Source organism: Podarcis erhardii (genome assembly GCF_964252035.2).
Source record: "Podarcis erhardii genome assembly, chromosome: 1".
In the NCBI taxonomy this organism is placed as follows: domain Eukaryota; kingdom Metazoa; phylum Chordata; class Lepidosauria; order Squamata; family Lacertidae; genus Podarcis; species Podarcis erhardii.
This window is the reverse complement of record NC_138497.1, coordinates 86,641,666-86,666,546: the sequence shown is the minus strand read 5'-3', so window position 1 is coordinate 86,666,546 and position 24,881 is coordinate 86,641,666. Positions and strand designations below refer to the sequence as shown.

Sequence of the window (24,881 nt, the reverse complement as noted above, 5' to 3'; positions counted from 1 at the left end):
TCTTTATACTTTTGTCCATTTACTATTTATTTTTCCTGATTTGAACTATAAAATGGTGATTTTCTTGAGTCAAAATGAGAGTATCGGTAAGCATTTTTAGGGAAAAAAGCAAACAGGCTTATTGACTCCCCTCACTCTCCCCAGCTTGGAACTTTCCTGAGGAAATATATAAAGACTAATCCCTGGCATGATAACTGGCTGCACTAAAACCCATAAGTAGGAAATGGTATCCAGAACCCATCTAGTCCATTAGCTAGGAATAAATATCAGGTTAAATATGCTTCAACTACTCTGGGAAAGATTCCTTTTTGCCTCTTTTTGCAAGTTATTTGGCTTCATTCCAAGAACTTGCTTCTCTGCCAAAACCTTTAGGGTTGTGTGTGTCTGTGTGTGGTTTTGTACTGAATGTTTGTTTTGCTATGTTTCTCATTGTGGTGGGATTTCAATGTCCTAATATAGAGTTTGCTTCTTTCCCCCTATTCCCAAACCATGCTCCTGGCATAGCTGTTTACATATCCGAAAGTTTTCCCCCGTCATCAAGCCTGACCTATTCTTTCAGTGATCTCACATCCCCTTTCACTTTCCAAAGCTGGTACTTTCCACTTCACCCCCTCCTTCACAGTATCCCTTGACCATCCTCAGGGCCCACGGGCATGATCTGGGCCCACTCCCAGATGAGGCCTAGCCGTTGCCTAGCAGAACGGAACTGTTGCATCCCATGACTGGCTTGTTCCCGCCCCACAAGAGATTTCTCACTGACAAGAGGAATCCACAGCTGTTCCAAAATGGGAGCTGGAGGAGGGCAAGGGGGAAACGGGGAGGGAACAGTGGGATGATGTCAACACTCAGGGATACAAATAGCCAGAGCTCAGTTCCCCTTCCCGACTCTGACTTGCTCACCCAGAGCAGCTGTTCTCTCTCTGCCTCCGTCCTGTCCAGCCGCCACCATGAGCCAATCCTACTCCTCCAGCCAGAGACTCTCCTCATACCGCCGCACCTTTGGTGCTGGCTCAGCCTCACCTTCCTTCCCGCGCGCCTCCTTCGGTAGCAAGGGCTCTTCTTCCAGCTCCGTCTCCTCGCGGGTCTACCAAGTGTCCCGCAGTGCCGCACCACCCAGCCTGTCCAGCTTCCGAGCCAGCTACTCGGCCCCACTGCGCTCAGCCTACCAGGGTGCCGGCGAGCTCCTCGACTTCTCCCTGGCCGATGCCATGAACCAGGAGTTCCTGCAGACGCGCACCAACGAGAAGGTGGAGCTGCAGGAGCTCAACGACCGCTTCGCCAACTACATTGAGAAGGTGCGTTACCTGGAGCAGCAGAATGCGCTCATGGTGGCCGAAGTCAACCGGCTCAAGGGAAAGGAACCCACGAGGGTGGCCGAGATCTACGAAGAGGAGCTGCGGGAGCTGCGGCGCCAGGTGGAGATGCTGACCAACCAGAGAGCACGTGTTGATGTGGAGAGGGACAATCTGCTGGATGACCTCCAGAAGCTGAAGCAGAGGTGAGATTAAGGTGCCAGCAGCCCTTGCTGCCATGGGCTGGTTGCTAAGCTCATCCCCTCCCCTCCCCATGCTTGCTTGAGTAGCTGGGGCTCTTTCCTTGTCCTGAGCAAGAGGCCTTCCTTGACCAGAAGCAGAGTGAACAGGGCAAGGCAGGGCATATTCACTTTGCGGTTGTCATCATCTCCCATCCCTGGCCTTTCAAAAAGAAATACAGAGGCTTGGCTACCTTTTGCCACCCTTGACCAGGGCCTTGGCTAGTGAGTGTCTTGCCTATGCACTGGGCATCCTTCACCCTGATGCTGTCCTTTTCTCCAAACTACCCTACTCTGGCCCAAACTGCCACCAGCACTCACTCCAGTCCTTGCCCAAGACTCCAATCCCTTTCATGGAAGGTGTTCTCCTTCTTTGTAGAAAGTTGATCTTAAAGGCCTTGACACCCAAGGGCTTCTAGATAACTGATGCCCTAGAACTGTGCTCTATCTCAGACAAGTGGGTCATTTTCCTAAGGCACAGCAAAAACAAGCATCTCTTCTCCATATAGGCTCCAAGACCCCATGCCAAGTTGCTTATTCTTAGAACAGGGTTTAGGGTGTGTCCAGTGATGGTCCAGACTTCTCTGCCGCACCAGCCCTGCCTCTCACTTTTAAGCTTCTTTTAAATCTTTATAAACACAAGAAGCCCAGATGGTTTGGTAAAACGTAGACATTTGTTGTAAAGAGGCACAATCAGGTTTAAGTGCAACTATTTCTGTCTAAGATGAAAGGGTCTTTAGAAATTTTTACACTCGTTTAGAGAGTTATATATTTTAAAGACACAGTGTGCTGATGAGACTGTGCCATCTGTTCCCAAGCCAAGAAACCCCACCACTGCTTTTATTGAGCTAAGGGGACTAAATTGTGTTCGTTAAACACTTGTTTTGATTTGGAAGATGTGGATAACTGAACACATGTATGCCTGTACCAGATGCACACACATGCAGGTAGTGTTTAATGCTTCAGTATTAGATACTGAGGTTTGTTCTCTCATGAGAATAAATCTTGCCTGAATTCCCAACCAAAAGTGACTGTTATGCCCTCACTATTTGAGACGAAAACTATTTGACACTTGGCCTGCAGATAGCTGCTTACACTTCTTATCAGATCACCTCTTGTCCTCTCTTTTGATAAGCTGAAGAGACTGAGCACCTTACTCCTAAGCTTATCTCTCATTCCTAAGGTCACTCTTAAGCCTTTTCTCTGTCTGTTACAAACTGTTCATTTACATCCCAGCTCCAGACAGGATCTACCAATCACAGGCCTATAAAATGGCCATAATAGTAGCCTACCTCAAACAATTGGTGTAAGGTCTAATTGAGATAAGAAAACATTGCAAGCTTTACCCTGGTCCCTAGGAATAGGGTAGGCTTTAAAAATAACCAACTCCAAGCTCCAAACATGTGCACAGATATTTGTGGGATGGTTATAAGATCTTGTTTCCAGATTTTGCTCTCGTCCTTCAATTATTATGCTGAAGAGCTGCAGCAGGTACAGTGGTGAGGATGCTAACTTACTCAGCACATCATTCATTGTCTAAGCCAGGGATGGAAAACCTGTAGCCCCCCAGATGAGTTTTTTCTTTCATAGAATTGTAGAGTTGGAAGGTACCACAAGGGTCATCTAGTCCAACCCCCTGCAAGACAGGGATCTTTTGCCCCACATGGGGCTTGAACCCACAACCCTGAGGTTAAGAGTCTCATGTTGTACACCCTGAGCTATATGGGCTGTTGGACTCCAGTTTCTCAGTCAGTATGGCCCATGATAAGGAGTGATGGGAGAATTTCAACAACATCCAGAGGACCATAGGTCTTCATCCGGTGCCAATCCTGATTTATTTCCTTCTCAGCAATCTCTCTCCTAGCTCTTCAGCGGCAAAGCATTCCTTGTTATTGGGAAGGGCACCATTCCCTGCAGCTCATCCTATTTATTCGGCCTAGTTCCCATCTGTACCAGCCCCCAATACCAAGGGTTGGCTATGCAAGTACAGGAGCAGCTGCCCCTGGTGGGACTTCCACCTTTTTCTCCTGAGGGAAGCTCCATGCCAGCATTCACCAACACCTTTCAGATGTTTGGACTACAATTCCCATCTGCCCCAGGGAGGGCAGTCATGCCGGCTGTGCCTGATAGGAGTTGTAGTTCAAAAATTCTAGTGAAGGTTGCAAGGTTTAATTCAAAAACTCCAGTGAAGGTTGCACTATATCTTTAGCAGCTACATAGGACACAAGAAATGCAGCTGTTTCCGTGCAGAGATGCAATCATTGAGAAAGCCAGACTTGCTCAGTTTCTGCCTGCCACTGTTGCAACCGCAAACCATAAATTCCAGGTCAGGGCAAGAAGAACCATGTAGATCACTAGGTACAGGACTTCTGAGCTTGAGTCAAAATGAAGAAGAATAAAGTCAACTTCAGGCCTGCAAGTGAGTCACAAGCAGCACCAAACAGTGAAACAAGGACTCCTTCAACACTGTCCCCCCTCCATTAAACCAGCCTTCTATGTAGCAATGGATTCTGGGTAATACTGGGTAATAATTCAGGGCCTGGGGTGAGAAAGTTTAAACAGCCTCTTAGAAATGTAGGCCCTTGAGGGGAAGCATCTTAGTATCTTCCTTTCATGAAGGATGAGGCCTATTCCCCCAAAACCATGGCCAGCTTGAGGGAATCGGACACTCTAGATTTTCTCCTCCTGATTTAGCTCCCTTATGACAGACAGGGCACAACTGGGCACAGCCGGAAACAGGGAATGCTGAGCCATCAAGACTGGGCACGTTGACAGGAAATCCTGGCATTTCAGAAGGATAAAGAAAGGAGAAATCATGATAGAGGGTCCCGGGAAGCAAAGACCTCTCCCAGGCCACACTGGGGGAAGTCTGCATGACAAAGCTACGCCCGCTGAACTGCCCTCTTCTGCGCAACTTTGCAAGTTGCAAGAGCCCTGCTCCTTTTGGTGCCCCAGTTGTGGTCACATCCACACATATTTAGAGCACACTTATACCACTTTTAACAGTCATGGCTTCCCCCAAGGAATCCTGGGAACTGTAGTCTGTGAAGGGTGCTGGGAACTGTATCTCTGTGAGGTGGTCTCTTAACAACCCTCAGCACCCTTAACAAACTACAGTTGGGGGAAGTCAGACCTGCTAAAGTAGTATGAGAGTGCTTTAAATGTATGTTGCAGGCGTGGCCTGTGATTGAACACTTTTGCAGTGAACTGTGAACTCCATGGCCCTTTGTAACCACAGGGAAGAAGCTGGTCCCTCTGCTTGAGGGTTAAATGCTCTAACAGAGCACCCACACTCGTTGGAAGTATAGTAAATCAGCCACATTAGGATAGTCTACCAAGAGTACTACACAAGAGTAGTAGTCTTAGGTAGCTTTTTCAAGTCTGGTCCTGGATGTCAGAAGCTTAGAACAGTCTGGGGCCAGGGCCTTGCAGCCGCCACTGTAGAGTATGTGGGGGCTTGATGTGTGGAGTTCAATAGTAAAGGGGTCAGTATTTGCCAGAAACTGGATCCCAGTGCTGTCTGTGATCAGAGTTTCAGATGCCCACAGCCTGCCCTTAGTGTCCAAATCTCCCCCTAGGTGATGTCACGCATCTTCCATGTCAAAATGCCTGGAAGATCATCCCTAGCATTCTGGCTGCTCAATGGCATTCCACCTGTCCCCATATCTTTATAGCTCGTGCCATGCCTTTGCCATTTCCCAGTACCCCAGGCTGGGGGTCCACATTATTCCCTGGAATCCCAGTCTGGAGACCCCTCCCCTCTCAGCACTTGTTCCATGATTCTTCTTTGTAGTCTCTGCCCTGTCCCATGCTCCAGGCCCGCCTCTGTGCAGCCAAGCACTGCTACCCTAAAAGGGAAGGGGGAGTGAGCATTATCCACAAGTGAGCTCATGCCTTTTGTGCCTGGGCCTTTGACTATAACAGGCAATGAGAGGACATGTTCCAGCTCCCATCCCTGCCTGGCTCCCAGCCAGATCCCACTCCACCCCCTGGAATGCAAGAGAATCGCTCATTCCAGACGCACACATTACTCCTGCTGCTTGGATGGAGTCACAGGTCACGGGCTCTGGGGGAGCCACACACAGGCTTTAGCCCCCTGGGATGTGTGTGTGCAATGCAGTGTTATATATCCAGGCCTTGGAGGGCCTGGTTCATCTGTCAGTCTGACACCCTCCTTTCTGCCTCACTCTCCCAGGCTGCAGGAGGAAATTCATCTCAAGGAAGAAGCGGAGAACAACTTGGCTGCTTTCCGAGCTGTAAGTCCAGACCTTACCTGGGTTGCCTCTGGTGTGGTCAGTTGGGGGGTGGGTAAGTGGGTGTGAAGGAGAAAAATGCTCATGAAATAACAGGGCGAGTCTTGCTCCATCGAAAGTCAATGGTCCCACTGTCTGACAGAGGCTGTTTGGGCACCATATTCCAAACAGCAAAGTTTTCCTTGTAGGAGCATTCACAAGGTCTGGGAAGAATGTATTGTTTCTCTCACCCCTTCTGCTCAGCTTCTTCCTAAAGTTTAGTGCCACCGTTAAATTAATGCAGCGCCCTCTACTGTTTTACATTCTCTCTCTCTCTCTCACTGTATAGTGCAACATCAGTTAACAATCCAACATGTATAACCTTTGGGTGTGAAGTTTTGTTCTGGACTGAAGTTTTCAGTCATTCTGGGGTACCTATAGCAAAATGGGTGTTGAGGTACAGATCATGGGTACAGATCTTCAGATTAAGGGAGGTATACTAATACTAATACTAATAATAATAATAATAATAATAATAATAATAATAATAATACATGTATCAGCTCCCTTTAAGTGGTGTTCAGCAGGGTCAGGCATGAGTGCCAGAAAATGAGTGTCCTGCTCCTAGTTCAGGGATTGTGGATTGGCCCTGAGGGACAGCTCGTCCCACGCATTTCCTAAACTTACGACTGGCTAAATTCCCAGATGTTGTTAGTTGGCGATCGGAGGGGCAGCTTCATGGTCTTTTCATAAGCAAATAGTTAAACATAAGCATCTTTTCTCCTTAACATATTTGTGCCACAGTAACAGTGAAAAATGACCATGAAACTGGGAAAGTATCACTGAGAGGAAGGAACCCCAAGTGCTTAAATAAAGATTTATTTCAAGCTCAACACATTTTGGAATAATCCTTTTGGAGATTTGCACTCCTGATCAAGTACATAAAGCACTTTAATAACTTGTATCGGAAAAAAAGCATCCAAAATGACATCTACACAAACTACTAGAACCAGTAGCCTTTGCAGTTGGGTGTTGCTTCTATGCAGGCACCTGACTGCACAGGCAACTGGTTCTAGTTTATAAAAAGATGCTTTTTGGAAGAGTTACTATGGTGGTTTGATGCACTTCATCGGATTTGCTATTCAGAATGTGCCTCCAAATAAGCATTATTCCAAAACATGTTAGGCCTGAAATAAATGTTTCTTCAAGGACCTGGAGTTCCTTCCTCTCCACCTCACCCCCTAAAATAGTGGCCAGCCTCTACTGCATTTATTACCCTTGAAACCAAGTCTCCTTTTTTCTGCCATCACAGGATGTTGATGCAGCCACTCTGGCCCGCATTGACTTGGAGAGACGTATTGAGTCACTGCAGGAAGAAATTGCATTCCTCAAAAAGGTGCACGAAGAGGTAAGTGTGTATCTTTGTAAGTGCCCTTGCAGCTCCTTCCTTAAAATGACGGCTGCCATAAGGGGAGTGGCAGATGGAAAGAGGGGGAGTCATTGAAGGGGATGGTGACTAAGTAGGAGTGGAGATGGAGGTTTAGCTATAGGGATGTGGGTGGAACATGGGGTTGTATGGGAACATGTTACTATGCTATAAGACTTATCAGTCTAGCCCTACTTGCACTGGTCCTGATCTTCTGCTGCCATTGGTTCCTCCAGGAAATCAGAGAGCTGCAATCACAGCTACAAGAGCAGCAAGTCCAGGTGGAGATGGATGTGTCCAAGCCAGACCTGACAGCAGCACTGCGTGATATCCGTGCCCAGTATGAGACCATTGCTGCAAAGAATATCTCTGAAGCTGAGGAATGGTACAAGTCCAAGGTATGGGACACCCACTCTCCTAGGAAACAAGTTGCATTGGCAGTGGGGTCAGGGGAGCTTTGTGCGGGCTGTTGCTTATGGTATGGTAAAGGTTTGTTTCTTATATTAATCTGCACACACACCTTATCTTATCCCTTCTCTCTGCATATAGGTGTCTGACCTGACCCAGGCAGCAAATAAGAACAATGATGCCCTGCGCCAAGCCAAGCAGGAGATGATGGAATATCGGCACCAGATACAGTCATACACCTGTGAGATTGACGCGCTCAAGGGCACGGTGAGGTGCCATGCCAAGTTGATGGCAGAGTCAGATCACGTATTCAAGTATTTCCCATTGAGCAACATTTGCCCCCACGTCAATTGATGTTAATCACTTTTTACTAATGTCACGAATTAGTGATAGTGAGGCGCAAGAGACCTGTGCAAGACACAAAAAGGACTCTTGATTTTACCAGGCCGCATTTCTGTGTTGATGGCTGATGTGATTGCCATTCGCAGCCCTTTTGAGAGGGCCTGTAGCTCAATGATCAAACACATATTATGCACAACTGAGGTCCCAGCTTCAATCTCGGGCATCTACAGCTAAAGGATCTCATGTGGAAGGACTAGTAAACACCTCTGCATGAGATACTAAAGTCCCTGCCAGTCAAAATAGAGATTGGGGTAGCCAATATGGTGCCCTCCAGATGTTGGAATCTACCTCCCATGTCCAATGGGATATGTCATCCCACAAAATCTGGAGGGTCTGTTTTGCACTTCCTTGAAATTCAGCATACTGGAGGTGGAACAGAGTTGTTCTTTTCTGGGCTTTTGTGGAAGCTCTGGCTTCTTGAGTCCTGCCTCCTTTCTTGATTGCCAGTCCTGTCCTCCCACTCTGCAATTTCCCCTCATTCATCAAGTTTAGTTCTTACTCCTCTAAAATGCTGTAACCCATCCTCATCCTGCTGCTATGATTTTCATCAGATAACTGCAGCTAGAGAACAAAGAATCTGAGACGTGACTATTGTTCTCCTACGCAGACACATACAGAGGTTCTGAAGTGCTTATTTCCCCATTTTTTGCTTCCAGAACGACTCCTTGATGAGACAGATGAGGGAGATGGAGGAACGTTTTGCTGGCGAGGCCGGCACTTATCAGGACACCATCCAGAGGCTTGAAGAGGAGATCCGACACTTGAAGGATGAGATGGCAAGGCACCTGCGCGAATACCAGGACCTGCTCAATGTCAAGATGGCCCTTGATGTTGAGATTGCCACTTACCGCAAGCTGCTGGAGGGTGAAGAAAGCAGGTGAGTGCTGCCCCCCACCTGCAATTTTTCAGGCCTGGGACATGCATTTGGGCACTGTCTGACAGTTTAATCCCAGATATATTTGCTCTGAGGAACTGCAAGCAGCAGATTTTGAGCAGCTGACCCTGCGGTCCTAGTGTGGTGGTGAGGCACAAAGGCCCATTATATTCCTTGTGTTTCTTAACAGCAAAGAGGGACTGTAGTTGGGAAGAAAATTTGCTCTTCTATGGTGACATATGATTTAATGCTCATCCAGACTTCTACTTGTCCCACCACGTCCCCTGGGAAAACTTGATCTTTACTGCTGAATCAAAGCAAACGTCAGTTGGGTTTTCCTCTGATTCAATGCCAAAGAGCAGGTGGGGCAAACAGAAAACCATTCAGACCCGTGTTTTCTAGGCATAGGGCAAGTGGACATGTCCACAAGCCATAAGTTAACCTTCAGCTGTGAAAGAAAGAGGCTAGCTAATATCTCAAAGGTCAAATTGCACCTTGTTTTCCCCCCTTTTGCTAAATATGTTGGTGTACTGACGACCATGTTTTAGAATGAAGCTGGATGATGTGAGAAGGAGCAGGTTTAGAAATCATGATGAGAGAACTGGAAACGATCTTCCAGTAAAGGAGCAAAAGGCACACAGTCTGTTCATAAAGAGAAGTGGAAGGTGGAGCATAGTGATTGTTGGTTCAGGGCTGTTAGACCAAAGGGAGTCTGAGTAGGAAGAAGTCCGTGGCTGAACTGACTCTCTTCCTCTCCTTTTCTGTGTAGAATTTCACTGCCCATTCAGACTTTTTCTGCAATCAACTTCCGAGGTAAGTTACATAATGCCTGTGCACATTATGCATTTGGTAAAAGAAAGAGGGGGACGGGGAATGTTAATGTGTTCACTTAAAAAGAAAAAAGAGAAGAGCAGCAGTTGAAGAGTCAGGCCCAATTTAGGGAGCATCAAATGGTGGTGAGTTACATGCTAAATATCCCTGCTAGCACCAGCATATGCAAGGGAATGGAGCCATTTGGAGGGCAAAGTGGGGAGGGAGGGGTGTTTTTCTGTTAAAAAGTGTGCCTCTCCCAACATGCCCCCCCCCCAAGTTCCAGACATGCATTTGCAAGGGTAAATGTGGCTGAAAGTACCCAGTAGATGGACTGAAAGTAGTACCTTGGTTAAGGCTAGGGGTTAAGTTTCAGTGGAAGAGAAGGAGGTGGAGGAAGGATGAAGCATTTCCTTCCACCCTCCACTTCTGGATTTCAAATCCACCTCCAAAACGGATTTGCCCTACAGCTGAAAATCCTACAACTAACACTTGGTGTTCTGTTACATGCATTTGTACACAACAAGTAGTTCTACCTGGAGATGTTCTGACTGCCTCCTGAGCTGAACAGACCCCATCTCTCCCTCTGAGCGCCCCCAGTGTCCTTCTGACGCATTTGTTCTGCACTGACATCATAAGCTGATGCCAGCAGAGATGACCACTGCTTTTCAAATAATATATCAAAGCAACAACAACTCCCCATGTATAAAACTAAATTATAAAGGCTGAAATTCAATGCAATACAATATTTACTCAATACCATGACATGTTATTTTAGCTATGTAACAAACCGTTGCAAGTCCATCACATATCATCATCCAATTCTGTGTTCTGAGACTTCTGCTCTTCACCCAAATGCATGTTCCCTTAGAAGATTATTCAATCAATAATAGGTTATTCAAACAGTTCATTTGGCAAAAGTTCAAAGCCAAATCAGTATCATTGTTGTTGTTTCCAATTCTGACTCCGACCTTGGCTTGGAGCTGCTGCTGTAGCTGAGCCAGCAGCTGGGTTTGGAGATGGCTTGCTTTGCCACAAGTGGGTAGTGCTATATTTGGTTGGGAAGGGAAAGAGGAGGTGCACGATGTGGGGGTGACTTACGTTCATGCCAGATTTTTGGACAGTCATGACTTACCCCTTGATTGGATGATGCCAGAGCCACTTTCCTCAACTTGTGGGCTGGACTACAACTCCCATCACCTCTGATCATACGCCATGCTAGCTGGAGTTTATGGGAGCTGCAGTCCCAGACTTCTGGAGAGGACATCCTTAGGGAAGACTGTGCTAGAGCAATGCCAAAGGTGGTCTGTGGTTAAATGAATAAATGCACGGTGTGCCAAGGTGGCAAAAGAGTGTTTGCATCAGTGTGTGTGCATCCATAAGATGAAGCTGGGAGAGAACAGGGAAGGAAAGGGACTCCTTTTTGTTCTGCAATTTCCATAATGTGACCATCTTCTAAGTTAATATACAGTGGTACCTTTGTTCTCGAACTTAATCCATTCCGGGAGACTGTTTGACTCCTGAAACCATTCAAAACCCGATGGCGCAACTTCCAATTGGATGCAAGAGCTTCCTGCACTCAAGCGGAAGCCGTGTCGGACATTCAGCTTCCACAAACGTTCGCAAACCAGAACACTTACTTCCGGGTTTGCAGCATTCGGGAGTCGATTTGTTCAGCAACCAAGCCATTTGGGAACCAAGGTTTGACTGTACGGGATGAGTGAAAACAAAGGCAGGGTTAAATGGGGGAACATGCACTTATGTACAGTGGTTGTGGGGTGCTCACAGCTGAATGTGCCTATGACTACAGAGGCATGCACCCATGTGGACCGGAGGAAGGTGTGCCTCTCTTAGTGACTTTTGAAACCACAGTGGGAGATGGAACTTGTAGAAAGTTGAGCTGGTCTAGGGATGGAAGCTGATACTACCGCCAGGAAGAGGAGGCTTGTGCAAGGACTGGCATGTTATGAAAGAGGGAAAGGTGTTCTAGGAGGAAGAGGCTCTCAGCCACAGCCTGACGCTTTTTACTGACCTTGCTCCATCTTCATACAGCAACCTGAGCACAGCCACCAGCAACTACTGATGTCTCTTTTCTCTCCTATGTACAGAAACCAGCCCAGAGCAGCGAGGCTCTGAGGTCCACACCAAAAAAACAGTGACCATCAAAACCATTGAGACACGCGATGGGGAGGTGAGTGGGCAGACCTGGAGAAGCCAGGAAGGTAGAATGGGGGAGACATGCAAACTGATGATCAGTTCTCAGGATTCCTTGGGGAAAGTCGCGTTGAATGTGCTTTAAAGATATGGTGTGCATCAGGACTGAATCCCTCTCTTTCTTTCTCTTCCTTTGTCTAGGTGGTGAGCGAAGCCCTCCAGCAGCAACACGAAATGCTGTAGATCTTTTCGTCCCCAGAGAGGCAACTGGCCCATCTCAAAACCCTCTCCCCTACCACGTGCAAAGGCCCGGGGTCGCTAGCTCCCACGCAGTCTCCCATTCACCCATTCTGTGACGGCACCACTTGGAAAACCTCACACACCCAGCCGCATACATACACGTGTGTGTGTGTGCGCGCGTGCGTGCGTGCGTGCGCATGGCTCTCCCTGCACCCCATTTCCCAACGCCTCTCTCTTTCTGCTCCCCTTCTGTTTTTCCTGTCCCAGAAGCTGCAGGTGGATGTGGCTAGGAACACTGAAAGAGAGGGGCAGCTGTGTATGTGTGTGTGTGTGCATCAGTGCGTATGTTCCTGTGCCCTTTCTGTGTTGGGGGTGGGGAGGTTTCCTGCTGCAATAGGGTCTGAAGCTCTGGCCGCCGACTGCAGTGTCGATCTCTCACCCATGCACCATGCAGGCACTGACTCTCCACCAACATGCCCTGATGACAGCCATGTGTGAAGCTTCACCCCCAGCCTGAGTGCCGCCACAGGCCCCCTGTCCCCTCAAGGCCCATCTGCTGCAGCAGAAATGTGCCTGGTCTGCAGGCTATGAGGGGACAGGGGAAGGAGGCAGGGGAAGCTGGCACAGCCCAGAGGACGGAGATGAGCCAATTGCCCAGCCTTGCCTCCGAGACCAAAGCCACAGTGCGCCTCTCCTCACCCCACCTCCTGCAGTGGAGCAGGACTCCTTGCCTGGAGGGTTGTGGGGAGGGGCTTGTTATCTCTAGCTTCAGTGAATGTCAGTCCCTCCAAGGAAGCAGCTCTCCTGATATTCTTAGCTTGCAGTTTTGGCTTCAGACAAGCGCTTACCCTCCCACCCATGCTGGGATTTCCTGCCAGGGCAGCGGGCAGAAGGTTGGGAGGGTTGGGCCCCCTTAAAGGAGGAAGTGAGTGGGACTGCTTAGGGTAAATGAACCCACACCTGCTGCAAAGCAAAGCTCCTAGACTTGGGGTGTGAGCTATGGGAAACACCAAGGAGGGAAGAACAGCACCGAAGGGTGCCAGCTAGAGGCATCCCTATCTTGAGTGTTATCCCCATCCTAGATCCCAATCTCTCTTGTAGGGGCTGCTGCATACAAGGGGCCATTTACAGGAGCTGTAGAAGATAAGAGAAGGAACTGGCAGGTGATGGATTTGGGGGGAGAGAGAGCGAGAGTGTGAAAAAAAATGGTGGGTGTGTGAGTGAAAGAGGAGGGAGGAGATGGAGAGATGCTGTGTGCCCCTGACCCTCCCACCCCAGCACGCCCCTGGCTCTGCCAAGTGATTAATAAACTATGGAGCACAAAATTGGTGGTCTGTGTCTTTTCCCGTCCCGTTGCATGCCTTTGGCTGGGCGAGTCTTATCCCATGTGATCACACACAATTCTTTATGAATAATGATGATAAAAGTCTTGTCTGGTCAATGTTCAATCAAAACCGGGCTTCTGTGCCTTCCGAGAACTGTGTGACACACAATGGCTTGATCAAACCGTCTCCTCCGTTGGTAGTGCTAGAGATGGGAGAAGCAGCACCCAGCTAGACTTCTCTCTGCCATGCAGCTGTTACAAGCACATGGATGTGCCTCAGAGTCAGACAGGAGCAACCGTACATGAACCTACACTCTGTACTGCAGCCCAAGGTCTCCTGGATACCCATGCCCAGGAAGAAAGGGGTCCACACTCCCATGAGCCCCACAATACTGGTTTACTTTACAGCAGGGATGGGGTGCCTGTGGTCCTCCAGGTGTTGTTGGACTCCAGCTCCCATCAGCCCCAGCCAGCAGGGCCAATGGTTAGGGGAGATGGGAGTTGTAGTCCAGGAACCTAGAGAGGGCCACAGTCTCCCTGTCCTTGCTTTATAAGGCTGTTGGAAGGATTGCTGCTAAGATAATGCATGGGAAGCACTTCCATTCTTCAAAGTGCTATGCAAATCTTAAGGACTGTTATTTATAACTTCAGGTTTGAGGATGCTTCATGGCATTCCTGAAATGGACTCTCCTGTGTGACAAAAGGAATACTTGGAATACTTCTGTGCATAAAAGATGAATCTAGATGTAACCCTTCCCCTCTTGAGTAATCTATTTGCTGATTTTAAAATACGAATGCAGCCCAAGCAGTGGGAGATTTGACTTATATCTGCAAACAAAAGAAAAGTGGGCTTCACCAAAAGCAGCAAAAACGCAACAGGCAAAGCCAATGGATGCAGTTACAATGTAATGAATAATAATTCCCAGGCTGCTTTGAACATCTTTGTAAGACATATGTATTGACAACCATATAATTAAAAAAACAACCTTCCAGCATTAATCATCAACAATAAAAGCACCAAATACTTATCATACTGTAGTATCGCTACTTTCCTGTAACAAACATGTTCGTTTCTGAAATTGGTCTTGCAATCAACAAGTTACCCTTTCACGACTAACACATAAATATACATCTGTGACAGAAGGCTGTCTCTGCAAAGAAATTACCTTCCTAAGTATTTAGGCAGTATCAAAATTCATTTTGACAGTTGAAATATTATCAGTTGCCACTGAAAATATTAATAACATGCAATGTTTGTTGATGCATAATATAGTTGCAAAAACTAATGTGACTTTACTTTTAGTAACACTATTCTGGAAATTCAAGAGCAAATTACAAACGTCCACTGGCCTATTGCAGGCCAGTGATTCACGGAAGGCCGTCACTGACCATGAGCTGAAAATATTCAACAAGTATATGTGCATGTATGTGTTTATGCATGTATACAGTATATGGAAATGTGTATGCATATGCTCTCTGTCACACACACACACACACACACACACCCCAGCATGGGGCCAGAAGAGCCACACTTTTAAAATCAATAGATCACCTGGATTTTGAATCAATAAGAGTTCTTGTATCCATAACTCTCATGTCTTGGATCAACATTAATTTGATTATATGAAATACTACAGATGTTGGGATGCTGCATGGCTGAGCAGGTAATGTTTAATAATCTGTCATATTCTTTATTAAAATGGGTGTATCTTTTGATGAAGCTTTCTTCCGTCCACTTAATAAGTACATTATATATCCGCTATGTACATGAACTAATATATGTACTGACAGCTGTGTTGTCTTCTGGACTGCTAAGCACAAAAAGTCCACTTTGTACCCAGGATTTCTACATCTCCCCTCCCAGTCCAATGTTGTGCACAAAGATGTACCACCGGCAACTGTCGGGTGAATTACAGAACCGCGTTGGTACCCAAAGAAGAATTCTGAGTTCACACACTTGATATTTGCCTTCCCTGCTCTCTTTTGTTCTCTAAGTATGCCAGCTTTCCATGAATGAACTGCCTCATGCTCTGAGGATTTTCACTAGCATCCGTTAAGATGGCAATGGCTCTCTAGGGGTTCAGGCAAGGAGTTTTTCCCAGCCCTACTTGAGATGGGTAGAGATTGAGCCAGGGATGCAAAGCAGAAGATCCACCGCTGAGCGATGACCCTTCTCCATACACCAATGGGCTTTGTCTGCAGTGAGAGAAGTGTTGGGGAAATGCACCAGAAGTATAAAATGATACTGCTTTGGTGCAAAGTCAGTTAACTTCCCCACAAACAAATCAGAGTGAATGCTAATTAAATAGCTAACATTTTCTAATATACCTGCAAGCAAATCAGAATGAATGCTCAATAAACAGCTTGTCGGGAAGGGCTGATGTTTTGTGGATTCCCTGTAAACAAAAGGAATGAACCACAGAGAAAGGCTATAAAAGGTCCATCTGGCGACACCCTTAGGCACATTGATCTTGCATGCTGCTGCTTTTCTGTAAGAGATTTGTCATTCTTCCCAGAATTGTTGGTTTATAAGATTAAACACACACACACCCATTTATACTTCTATACTTCCGCACACTGCCTGCATGGGAGAATACTGGGTAATGACACAAACTCTTGTGTGCCTCACACTATGCATAGGTGTCTTTATTACGAGCATGTGTGGAAGTGTGGCTTCCTTCCAGAGTAATTGTATCATGTGAACCAGCACGTGGTTCATTGCTCAGGGCTAAAAAAGAATATTTGGCAGTTTTTCGTCCATGATAGAATTGCACAGAAATAGAAAATTGTAGAGTTGGCAGGGTCCCTGAGAGTCATCAAGTCCACCCCCTGCAATCATTGGATCGCTTTATTAGCTAAGCTTCCTTCGCTGGTGCAATAACAGCCCCACCAAACACAAACTCTCATTAGCCCCGCATGTAAGCCCGTGATTTCTATCATCTTTATCTAATTTGCCAGAAGGCTCTTTTTCCTCATGTGGAATATCAGCTGCTCTCTGTTAAGAAAAAACAGGAGGGGCAGCTTTGCTCTTAGCATTTCTTGTGGGGGTGTTTAGCATTTTCTGAAGCACTGTTCAGTTTCACCAGAGTTCCCTGGGCCCCCCATAGAACTAGAGATGGAGAAATGCTGTTTTAACTTCTTTATTTGTTTATTTTTCTTGTTTTTTGTTTTTTGTATTTTTTCTTTTTTTATTATGTATTTTTGTATGCATGACTTTGTAAAATCTTAATAAATATTCTTTTAAAAAAAAAAGAGATGGAGAAATGCATTCATCATTATATTTTTCCTTGCTCTCTCTCTCTTTTCATTCGCTACACCATCTTCAAAGGCTTAAAGCCCGAGATGTGCTCATTTCGTTGACAAGGCTGAATAACAACTTTATTATATAGCACCTTTTGAGTGTTCAAAGCCCTTCACATACATTAGCTCAGAAATCCTTACAGCAAGTCTACAAGGTAGAGTCCTATTGCTGGCATCCGTCTGTCTCAAGAGACATTGGAAGAGTGAGCCATCAAGGGTAAAGTCAAACTGCTGGAGAGTTACAGTGCCTGCTGTGGAGACCAATATAGGAGAGACATGTTTTATTGCAGGTAGGGCAGATGAAGGCTTCTGGTTTCACTGCTACAGATGGACCAGTGCATTTCTTCTTTCTGTGCTCCTCCCCAGCAGTCCTTCCTCCTCTGGCCACTGCTGTGGACGCACAATCTGACTGTCTCAAGGCGCTGTGGTTGTCTGGAAGGGATGATGTCAGCCTTCATGCCATGTTTGCAGACATCTTTGTAGTGCAGAGTTGGTCTGCCAACTCAGCTCCCTGTAAAGCACCTCCTTGGGGATCCTGCCATCTTCCACTCTGTGGACATGACCAAGGCGGCATAAATGTCATTGAGACAGAAGTGCGAAAATGCTGGAAATGTGGGCTTGGGAGAGCACATCTTTGTTTGAGACTCTTGTCCTGCCTTAAAATTCCATTCTTACCATAGTTCTTGTTACATTACAAGTGTTGTTACGATCCTGCCAAAATTTTTAATTGTTTTCAGTGTTCTGCAAGGTAACTTATAAATTTTCCCCATTACAGTGGTACCTCAGGTTAAGTACTTAATTTGTTCCGGAGGTCCATTCTTAACCTGAAACTGTTCTTAACCTGAAGCACCACTTTAGCTAATGGGGCCTCCTGCTGCCGCCGCGCCGCCAGAGCACAATTTCTGTTCTCATCCTGAAGCAAAGTTCTTAATCTGAAGCACTATTTCTGGGTTAGCGGAGTCTGTAACCTGAAGCGTATGTAACCTGAAGCGTATGTAACCTGAGGTACCACTGTACTTGTAAAAGTTTTTGTTAGCCTACTGTACAAAAGTAAAATTCACCCTTTGCTTGTGGCCCTGCCCGCCACAGGCATGTGGCCCCCAGAAGGTTGCCCAGGTCAGAATGTGGCCCTCGGGCTGAGAAATATTCCTCGCTACTGCCCTAAATAGATTGCAGGAAGGGCTTTCACCAAGAACAGAGACGGGAAGTCATTCTGCCCCCACCCCCCCGCAAGTCTTTTTGGAAGAGACAAGGTTCTTTTTGGGCCCAAGAGAATAACTTTTAATGCAAAAGGAGTGCAATGTATTCAAAGGACCTGCCTGATCCAATACATGAGATCGACTAAACTACCGTACCTGGCGCTCTACTTTGCAGTGAAAAAGGCAACCGATATCCAGCAGGTGGCAGCATAGTGCAACCCTTCCCCGGTCCTGGCACCAGGCTATGCAATAGTTCTCCACAATGGATTGAATCCCAGAGCAGGAGGAGCCTTAATTTTGATCCTTTGCTTTCATTGCGTTTTATGATTGTTGATTATTGTTATCCATCAATTTCTCTCGGGCTGGTTTTTTACAATTATCCTACATAAGGCTGTGGGCTGCTCCTGGCTCCTCCACCTGTCAGAGCCTTCTGTAGCAAATCATGTAGCTGGAACCTACACTGATTTTACCACTCTGCCAATGTTCCTCCAGTGCAGAGTTTATCCTTCCTGTTTTCTTGGCCCTGGGCTCCCCAGATTTAGCAGATGTCCCCAAAACCTTGATCCAGCACTATCTGGCTCTGTGCCTCCCCTATTCTGTCTCTCTCCCTGCCTCCTTTTTCTTGCACTCTCAGGTCTCTGTTCTGGTTTCATCTGCCTGTGTGTCCATAACCTTCCTCTTCCTCCCTCCTTCTCCCCCCCCCTCTTCCCATCCATCTTTACCAGCTCTTGCCAGCCTCCCTCTCTTAATTCATTACGTTTATATCATGCCCTTCCTCCAAGGAGCTCATACTGATGTGCATTGTTTTGCCCCCTCCAATTTAATCTGAACAAAGACCCTGGGAGGTAAGCTAGGCTGAAAGATGACAGCTGCCCCAGGTGAGCATTATGGCCGAGTGGGGACTTGCACGTTCTCTCCATTCCTTCTCCAATGCCCTAATTCTTTTTTTATCTTCCCTGGCTGTGTTTCTTATTTCTCCTCTCCCCACCCACTCCACAAACACAAAACCAGTGCTATCTTCCTTTCTGCTTCCTGCTACAAACCAGATCATATTACCTCCCACTTTTGCTTCTGGCAGTGGTGTAATAGTAAATGCTGACGTGCAAGAGTCCTGAGTCATTTGTAAACCACCTTGCGATTTCTGGATGAACTGTGGTATAGAAGTTTAATAAATAATAACAATATCAGTAATGATGATGAGGATGATGATAATGATAATGACAGACCCCTCCATAGCCACCTACATCCTCAAGAAGAACCCCCAAATGCAGAGAGATGTGTTGATCAGTTATTATAGGTGTATATAATCACACTCACACACCCCCACAAAGAGCAGCAGCACACAGCATGATGCTCAATTTATTAAGATCAGCATGGTTGCACTCAAATGCATAGTTTCCTAGGAGTAAGGAACCCAATGGTACTTATTTCTGACGGCAAAGGTTTAACTCTTAAAACATACTGAGCTTTGACAAAAAATTGTCAGCCACGGCAAACTAAAATGCAATTTTGCAAGGACAATATGTGTTACTGTTTAAACTGCTAGTGTGAAGTAGGAACCCTATCTAAGAAAAGGAAGACCATAACTAGCATCTAATTTTGTTCTGCATTCACTTCCTTCTTCTGTGCTAATCTGTTACAAAACTCTAACACCCTGTGTCCACCCATCATCCAGGCACTCTTACATCATTGTTCTTGGATTTTGAATAACTTTACAGACAGCTTTTGGAATATTTCAGTGATATCCCTTACAATATCAAATAAGAGTTTAAAGACAATGTGAATGATAAATCGTACTGTTTATGTAGTATGTTTTTAGTGAGATAGTTCATTGGTATTTCAACTTAATTCACTGGGATGCTCATTGTAGATTGATAAAAACCATATTATTGAGCTTTTTTTTACAAAAGCGCCAATTTTTTGATTGACTTGCCTAAGATCCAGGACGTATGGCAAAATCCAGATGTATAGAAGCCCTACATTAGCCGAATTCCCCCCCCCATACCCAGTGTGGCTGGGGAAACCCAGTCAGATGGGCGGGGTATAAACAATAACAACAACAATAACAACAACAACAATAACAACAACAACAACAAGTATTGCAATGTATTTTAGAAATATTGGAAGCAGATTAAATGAATTTATATAAATTATTAAAGTGAGATTTTGGTGATTTTGGGGGTATATGACTATGTCTAAATAGTAGTGGGTTATATAGATTAAGAAGAGTGCTATGCATACACGGTTAAGTAAGTGTGAAGCGTTATTAAATGCAGATATGGATTCTGCAGAGGATGTGAAAAAACTGTTACCAAAGGTTTTCTGTTTTGGGGAGTGGGGGTGGATAATGTTTTAAAAGATCTGTACTTCAATATTCTTGTGGCCACTGGGCTACATGGGGAAAACACACTTCCAAACTGTCACTATTTTGAGGGTGAGATCCCACCATATAATCAAGTTGCACCATTAGAGTGAGTGGGGAGCTCTTGCACTACAAACCCATTTCTCCCAAAGATTGGATTTTTTTTTCAGCAGGGAAAGTGGCTGGGGGAAATGTACTGGAATACATGTGGGATCAAATGCCAGTGATAGCCATCAACCTAGATGGCTTTAAAATAAGAATAGACAAATTCAGGGAGGAAAGCGCTACTGAGGGCTGCCAGCCACAACGGCTATGTTGTTCCTCCACTAGTTTCCAAATGCTAGTTGCTGGAGACCACAGTGGCGGAGAGAGTGCTCCTGCGCTCGGATCCTGCTTGCACTTTCACCACAAGCATCTGGTCAGCCACTGTGAGAACAGGAAGTTGGACCAGGTGGGTCACTGGCCTGATCCAGCCGGGCTCTGCTTCTGTTCTTAAATCAGGATAACGCTCACAGAGCAGGCTGGGCCTGGAAGCTCCCATTGTCTCCCCAGCCAGTCTTCCAGGTGTCCCCAGCACAGTTTGCGTAGGGACAGGTAAGGGAGGGCTGGGCCTGAGAAGCCCCCAAGGCCTTAATATGGAAAGCCCCATCCTCCCATGTCTATCTTTGCGAGGAAAGCTAAGCCGCCCCAGTCATGCGCTCTGCTCTTCTCAGCTTGGGTCAAGGAATGTGACACATCAGATGGCAGCTGCTATTTGGGAGGAGGAGGAGCAGGGGGAGACGGGGGGGGGGCATGTTAGAAACTGCATAGGGGCTGGGGACTCATTGGTCCTGGGCTCCACAGAAAAGAAAAAATAGGGGGATCCTTTGGGATAAGGGAGGCACCAAGTTTGCTAAGAGGTAGGGAAAGTTTTAGGAGTTGTGGGTTGGGGAGAAGTGAGTGCTGGTGAGCAAACTCAGGAGGGCCGTCTCAGCCTGCACCAACCAGCCCGGCTCTCTTGAAGTGCTGGGATGGGCTGGCTGCAACCTGAGAGCATCCTAAAAATAACCCCCTGCCCGGCAGAGGAATGACCTTCTGGGACTTTGTCCGGCTGGGTGGGCAGGCACCTGGGGCTGCAGCGTCCATGCCCCCTGGCAGGTACCCAGCAGCCGGGGGTGGGAGGTCACACGCGCGCAGAGGGTGAACATCAAGCAAGGGGGACGGCTGCTTGGGGAGCGCTGCCAGGGCCCAGGTGGCCGGTGGGATTCCCAGCCTGCTAGAAGAGGGGCTTTTGTTATGGACTAGATCTGCAAGCCCAGGCAGTACTCGACGTGAGAGGCGTGCAGGCCCCACCGAGCCATGCAGAGATCTCAGGGGCAGAGCAACCTCCATCCGGCTGGGGGGACGGGACGGGGCTCAGGGAGAGCCCCCCCAAGCCCTGCCATCCCTCCCAAAAGAGCCAAAGTTGCGACGACTGAGCAGGGAAGCCCTGCTGCTGCTGCTGCGCCGGTCTTCCTGCAGGAGCTGACGGACACAACGGTCAGCATCGGCCACAGCATCCTGCTGAAGGTTGTGGTGGCAGGCAGCCCCCAGCCGCACCTGAGCTGGTACAAGGAGAAAGTGCCCATCGCATCCACCAAGGAGCAGGACGGCCAAGAGGAGGAGTATGGCAGCCTCCGGATCTGCAGCTGCAAAGCAGCCGACGCCGGGGTCTACAAATGCATGGCCAAGAATGAACATGGCGAAGCGGTCAGCAGTGCCACCGTGACTGTCGCAGATATGGAAGGTACGGGCAAAGTGAGAGGTGGCGGTGGCGGTGGGCAAAGGTGCTCTGCCTGGTCTCTGTACCAGCAGCAAGAAGGTTTGTGAAAGGATCCGTGATTGCTGCTCTTCTCAGAGATGGGTGGCTCCAGGTCTTCAGACCTGTTGAGGGTTAAACCACAGCTAGTGCTTCTCCCTCTTTCCAGCGCAGCCCTAGAAGTGGTGAAATTATGCCTCAGACCATTCACAGAGTGAGTCAACACAGCAGTTTCCAAGGAGTGCCTCTGGGATTAGTGGTGCAAGGGGTCCACTCTGGTTGTTGGCTCTTGGGCAGGCTTGAGCCCCTGCAGCTCTTTAGAAGTGTATCAGAGGCATGGAACAGCCCTCTGCCGCAGGTAGAGGCATTGCAGAAGAATGGGGGCTTCCTGCAGGCCGTGTTGAAGACTTGTCGCCCCGTAAACACTTGGGCCTTTTTCATTGGATAGAACTGGGCAAAGAAGTGCTGTAGCAGCAGCAGCTAGTAGATGATAGACAGACAGACAGACAGACAGACAGACAGACAGACAGACAGACAGACAGATATTAGGACTAAATTTGAAGCAGGAGCCCCAGAATCTGTGTACTCCTCATACTTTTTGTCATCGCTGGGGTGCAAATTAAACATAAGGAAGTAAGTGTCTCTGAGCACATACAGAGCGGCAATCCCTATTTACAGAAGGGCCATAGCTCAGAGGAACTGCACTTGCTTTGCTTGCATAAGGTATCTCTATGTAGGAAAGCCCAGCATGAAATCCCGAAGAGCTGCTGCCAATCAGTGTAGACAATACTGAGCAAGATAGACCACTGGCCTGACTTGTTATAAGGCAGCTCCATGTCGTTCCTAATAACCAGAGCTTTCTCTTACATGTCTGCGATAAGGCTTCCCAGCAGCTCTGAATCTGGCTGCTGATAGAATTTTGATGTTGAAATTAGGTAGCAGACCCCTGGAGGACCTATTAGGTTGCTTTGAAACCTTGCAGGAGAATTCAGCTTGTGGTGCAGATAGTATCAAAGGCTGTGTTTTTAACTGCAAAGCAAACCTGGCAAAGATAAGGGGCTCTAGACAGGCACATCCTTCCTACCCACTACGTGAGCACAGCAATCCGTAGCATCTGAAAGCTGAGTCCTTTCAGGAAATTAAAAATGCCTCACACTCTGCCGGCACCCTGCCACGTAGGTTGCTTCTGGCACCATCTTCTGAATCATCCTTCCCTCCCAGCATCCTCCATAAACTTAATATGATCTGTGGTTCTGCAGTGGTGCTGGGTGCGCAATAGAAGCTGAAGCTTACCAACTGAAGATTCCTTCATCGCGGCTTGCATCAGAGATAGGGGAAGGTGGTGGTTTGGGTTAAAGTGGGCCCACTGGGAAGGTGGCAGCAGTACATAGGCCAGGACTGGCGTGTACAGAGGCGATACACCCTGTTTTTGCATCGCAGTTCTGTAACCTCTGCTCAGATATATGTGGGAATGTTCTGGGGTGCAGGAGAGGATATATTGACTAATTATATCCTTATCCAACTTGTACTAACAAGTTCCCAAAATATCAGCAGAGTTTATAGACATTCCCCTTTAAGTACGCAACGGTAACGCTTGCACAGGTTCGCTAGAACCTCTATAATAATTACTCTGGTAATTTCCCCTTTGTTCCCTCTTAAAATACAAGACACGACACAGTCTTTATAAAAGTATAAAAGAGTTTACTCACGTTCTGTTCACAATATGATCCCAGAAGGTAGGCAGGCTTAAAAAGGTTACATGCACTTAGAAACATGCACTTATAGGAAGATAGTACTGTCCTCTCTTGGCTGAGAGCCAAGAGGGCATCCTTAGATGTTTCCTCATCGAAGGAAGATGGCAGAGAGAGAGGCAAGAGGCAAGAGGCAAGAGAGAGAGTGGCTGCCTGCCCTGTGCTTTTATCATTACCTGCACAGGTGAGGCCACACCCACCTCTGGTCACATGCGGAGGAAGTCCGTCCCCAGGAAGTTTACCTGCTTGCTGGACAGACATCCCTCCCCATGTTCTAACATGTACACTCTAGGAATGTTGTCATTGACTGCTCCTGTGTTTACATCCCACATACCCCTTCTCAGGCAATACAACATACACAAAACATAAACAACTTTATTCAACCACCCAGAGTCCCAGCTTGACACGTAGATTCTGGAAACTCTCTCTTGGTAGGGGTTTCGTCAGGATGTCAGCAGTCATCTCTTGGGTGCTGCAGTAGGATAGTTCCACAAGTCCATCCTGGATCATCTGGCGTATGTAGTGGTATTTAACCCCAATGTGTTTTGTTCTGGCCAGGAACTTCTCACTCTGTGTCAGCTTCAGGCAACTTTGATTGTCCTCTAGCAAGCTGACAGGCCCTTTTCTCACCAACCCAAAGTCCTTTATGAGTTGATCAAGCCAGGCGATCTCTCTGCAGGCTTCTGTTGCTGCAACGTATTCTGATTCTGTGGAAGATAATGCTACACAGCTCTGTTTATAACTGCCCCATGAAACAGGTCCATCACCAAACATGAAAACATGACCACTTGTTGATTTATAATCAGCATTATCCCCAGCCCAATCCGCATCAGTATACCCAACCAACTTAGGGTCTCTGACGGCTGGTAACCTTAATTTACAATTCATGGTACCCTTCAAATATCGCACCACCCTCTTTACACCTGCCCAATCATGCTCAGTGGGAGAATTCACTTTTCTGCTAAGAATCCCCACAGCATTTGCTAAGTCAGGTCTACATGTGGTAACTAAATACAAAAGTTTACCAATCGCCGACCTGTAGTCATTGTTGTCTGGCAACTGCTTCGAATCCTCCTGATTCTTCAGGAAGT

At 47.1% G+C, this 24,881-nt stretch overlaps 2 protein-coding genes and 1 long non-coding RNA gene across 4 annotated transcripts in view; 2 read left to right on the top strand and 1 right to left on the bottom strand.

Moving 5' to 3' along the window:
• Nucleotides 1–832: 832 nt before the first annotated feature.
• Nucleotides 833–13,402, top strand: DES (desmin). The gene is made up of 9 exons (XM_081839376.1): nt 833–1,498; nt 5,727–5,787; nt 7,076–7,171; nt 7,426–7,587; nt 7,739–7,864; nt 8,656–8,876; nt 9,643–9,686; nt 11,792–11,874; nt 12,039–13,402. Exons 1-9 carry the CDS (start codon nt 948–950, stop codon nt 12,078–12,080), a joined length of 1,386 nt encoding a protein of 461 aa, XP_081695502.1. The 5' UTR covers nt 833–947; the 3' UTR covers nt 12,081–13,402.
• Nucleotides 13,403–14,340: 938 nt separating this feature from the next.
• LOC309329028 lies at nt 14,341–23,497 on the bottom strand. Its single transcript, XR_014151031.1, has 2 exons — nt 23,333–23,497; nt 14,341–15,797 (listed from the first exon to the last, which is right to left on the bottom strand). It is a non-coding gene; the product is annotated as an uncharacterized lncRNA (long non-coding RNA).
• Nucleotides 20,076–24,881, top strand: part of SPEG (striated muscle enriched protein kinase) — a 109,221-nt gene continuing 104,415 nt past the window's right edge. The window contains exon 1 of one of the 2 annotated variants that reach the window (XM_081839084.1): nt 20,076–22,027. In XM_081839084.1, coding sequence (XP_081695210.1) covers nt 21,601–22,027 — 427 coding nt within the window. In that variant the 5' untranslated portion in view covers nt 20,076–21,600. The remainder of the gene's footprint in view (nt 22,028–24,881) is intronic. The other variant, XM_081839085.1, reaches the window with a different exon arrangement.

What these genes read in the sequence shown, in the direction of transcription:
- DES (XM_081839376.1), top strand. Translation starts at nt 948, where the DNA reads ATGAGCCAATCCTACTCCTCCAGCCAGAGACTCTCCTCATACCGCCGC. An exon ending in CTGGAGGGTGAAGAAAGCAG is followed by an intron (nt 8,877 to 9,642) that starts GTGAGTGCTGCC and finishes TTTTCTGTGTAG; the next exon opens with AATTTCACTGCCCATTCAGA. An exon ending in TTGAGACACGCGATGGGGAG is followed by an intron (nt 11,875 to 12,038) that starts GTGAGTGGGCAG and finishes TCCTTTGTCTAG; the next exon opens with GTGGTGAGCGAAGCCCTCCA.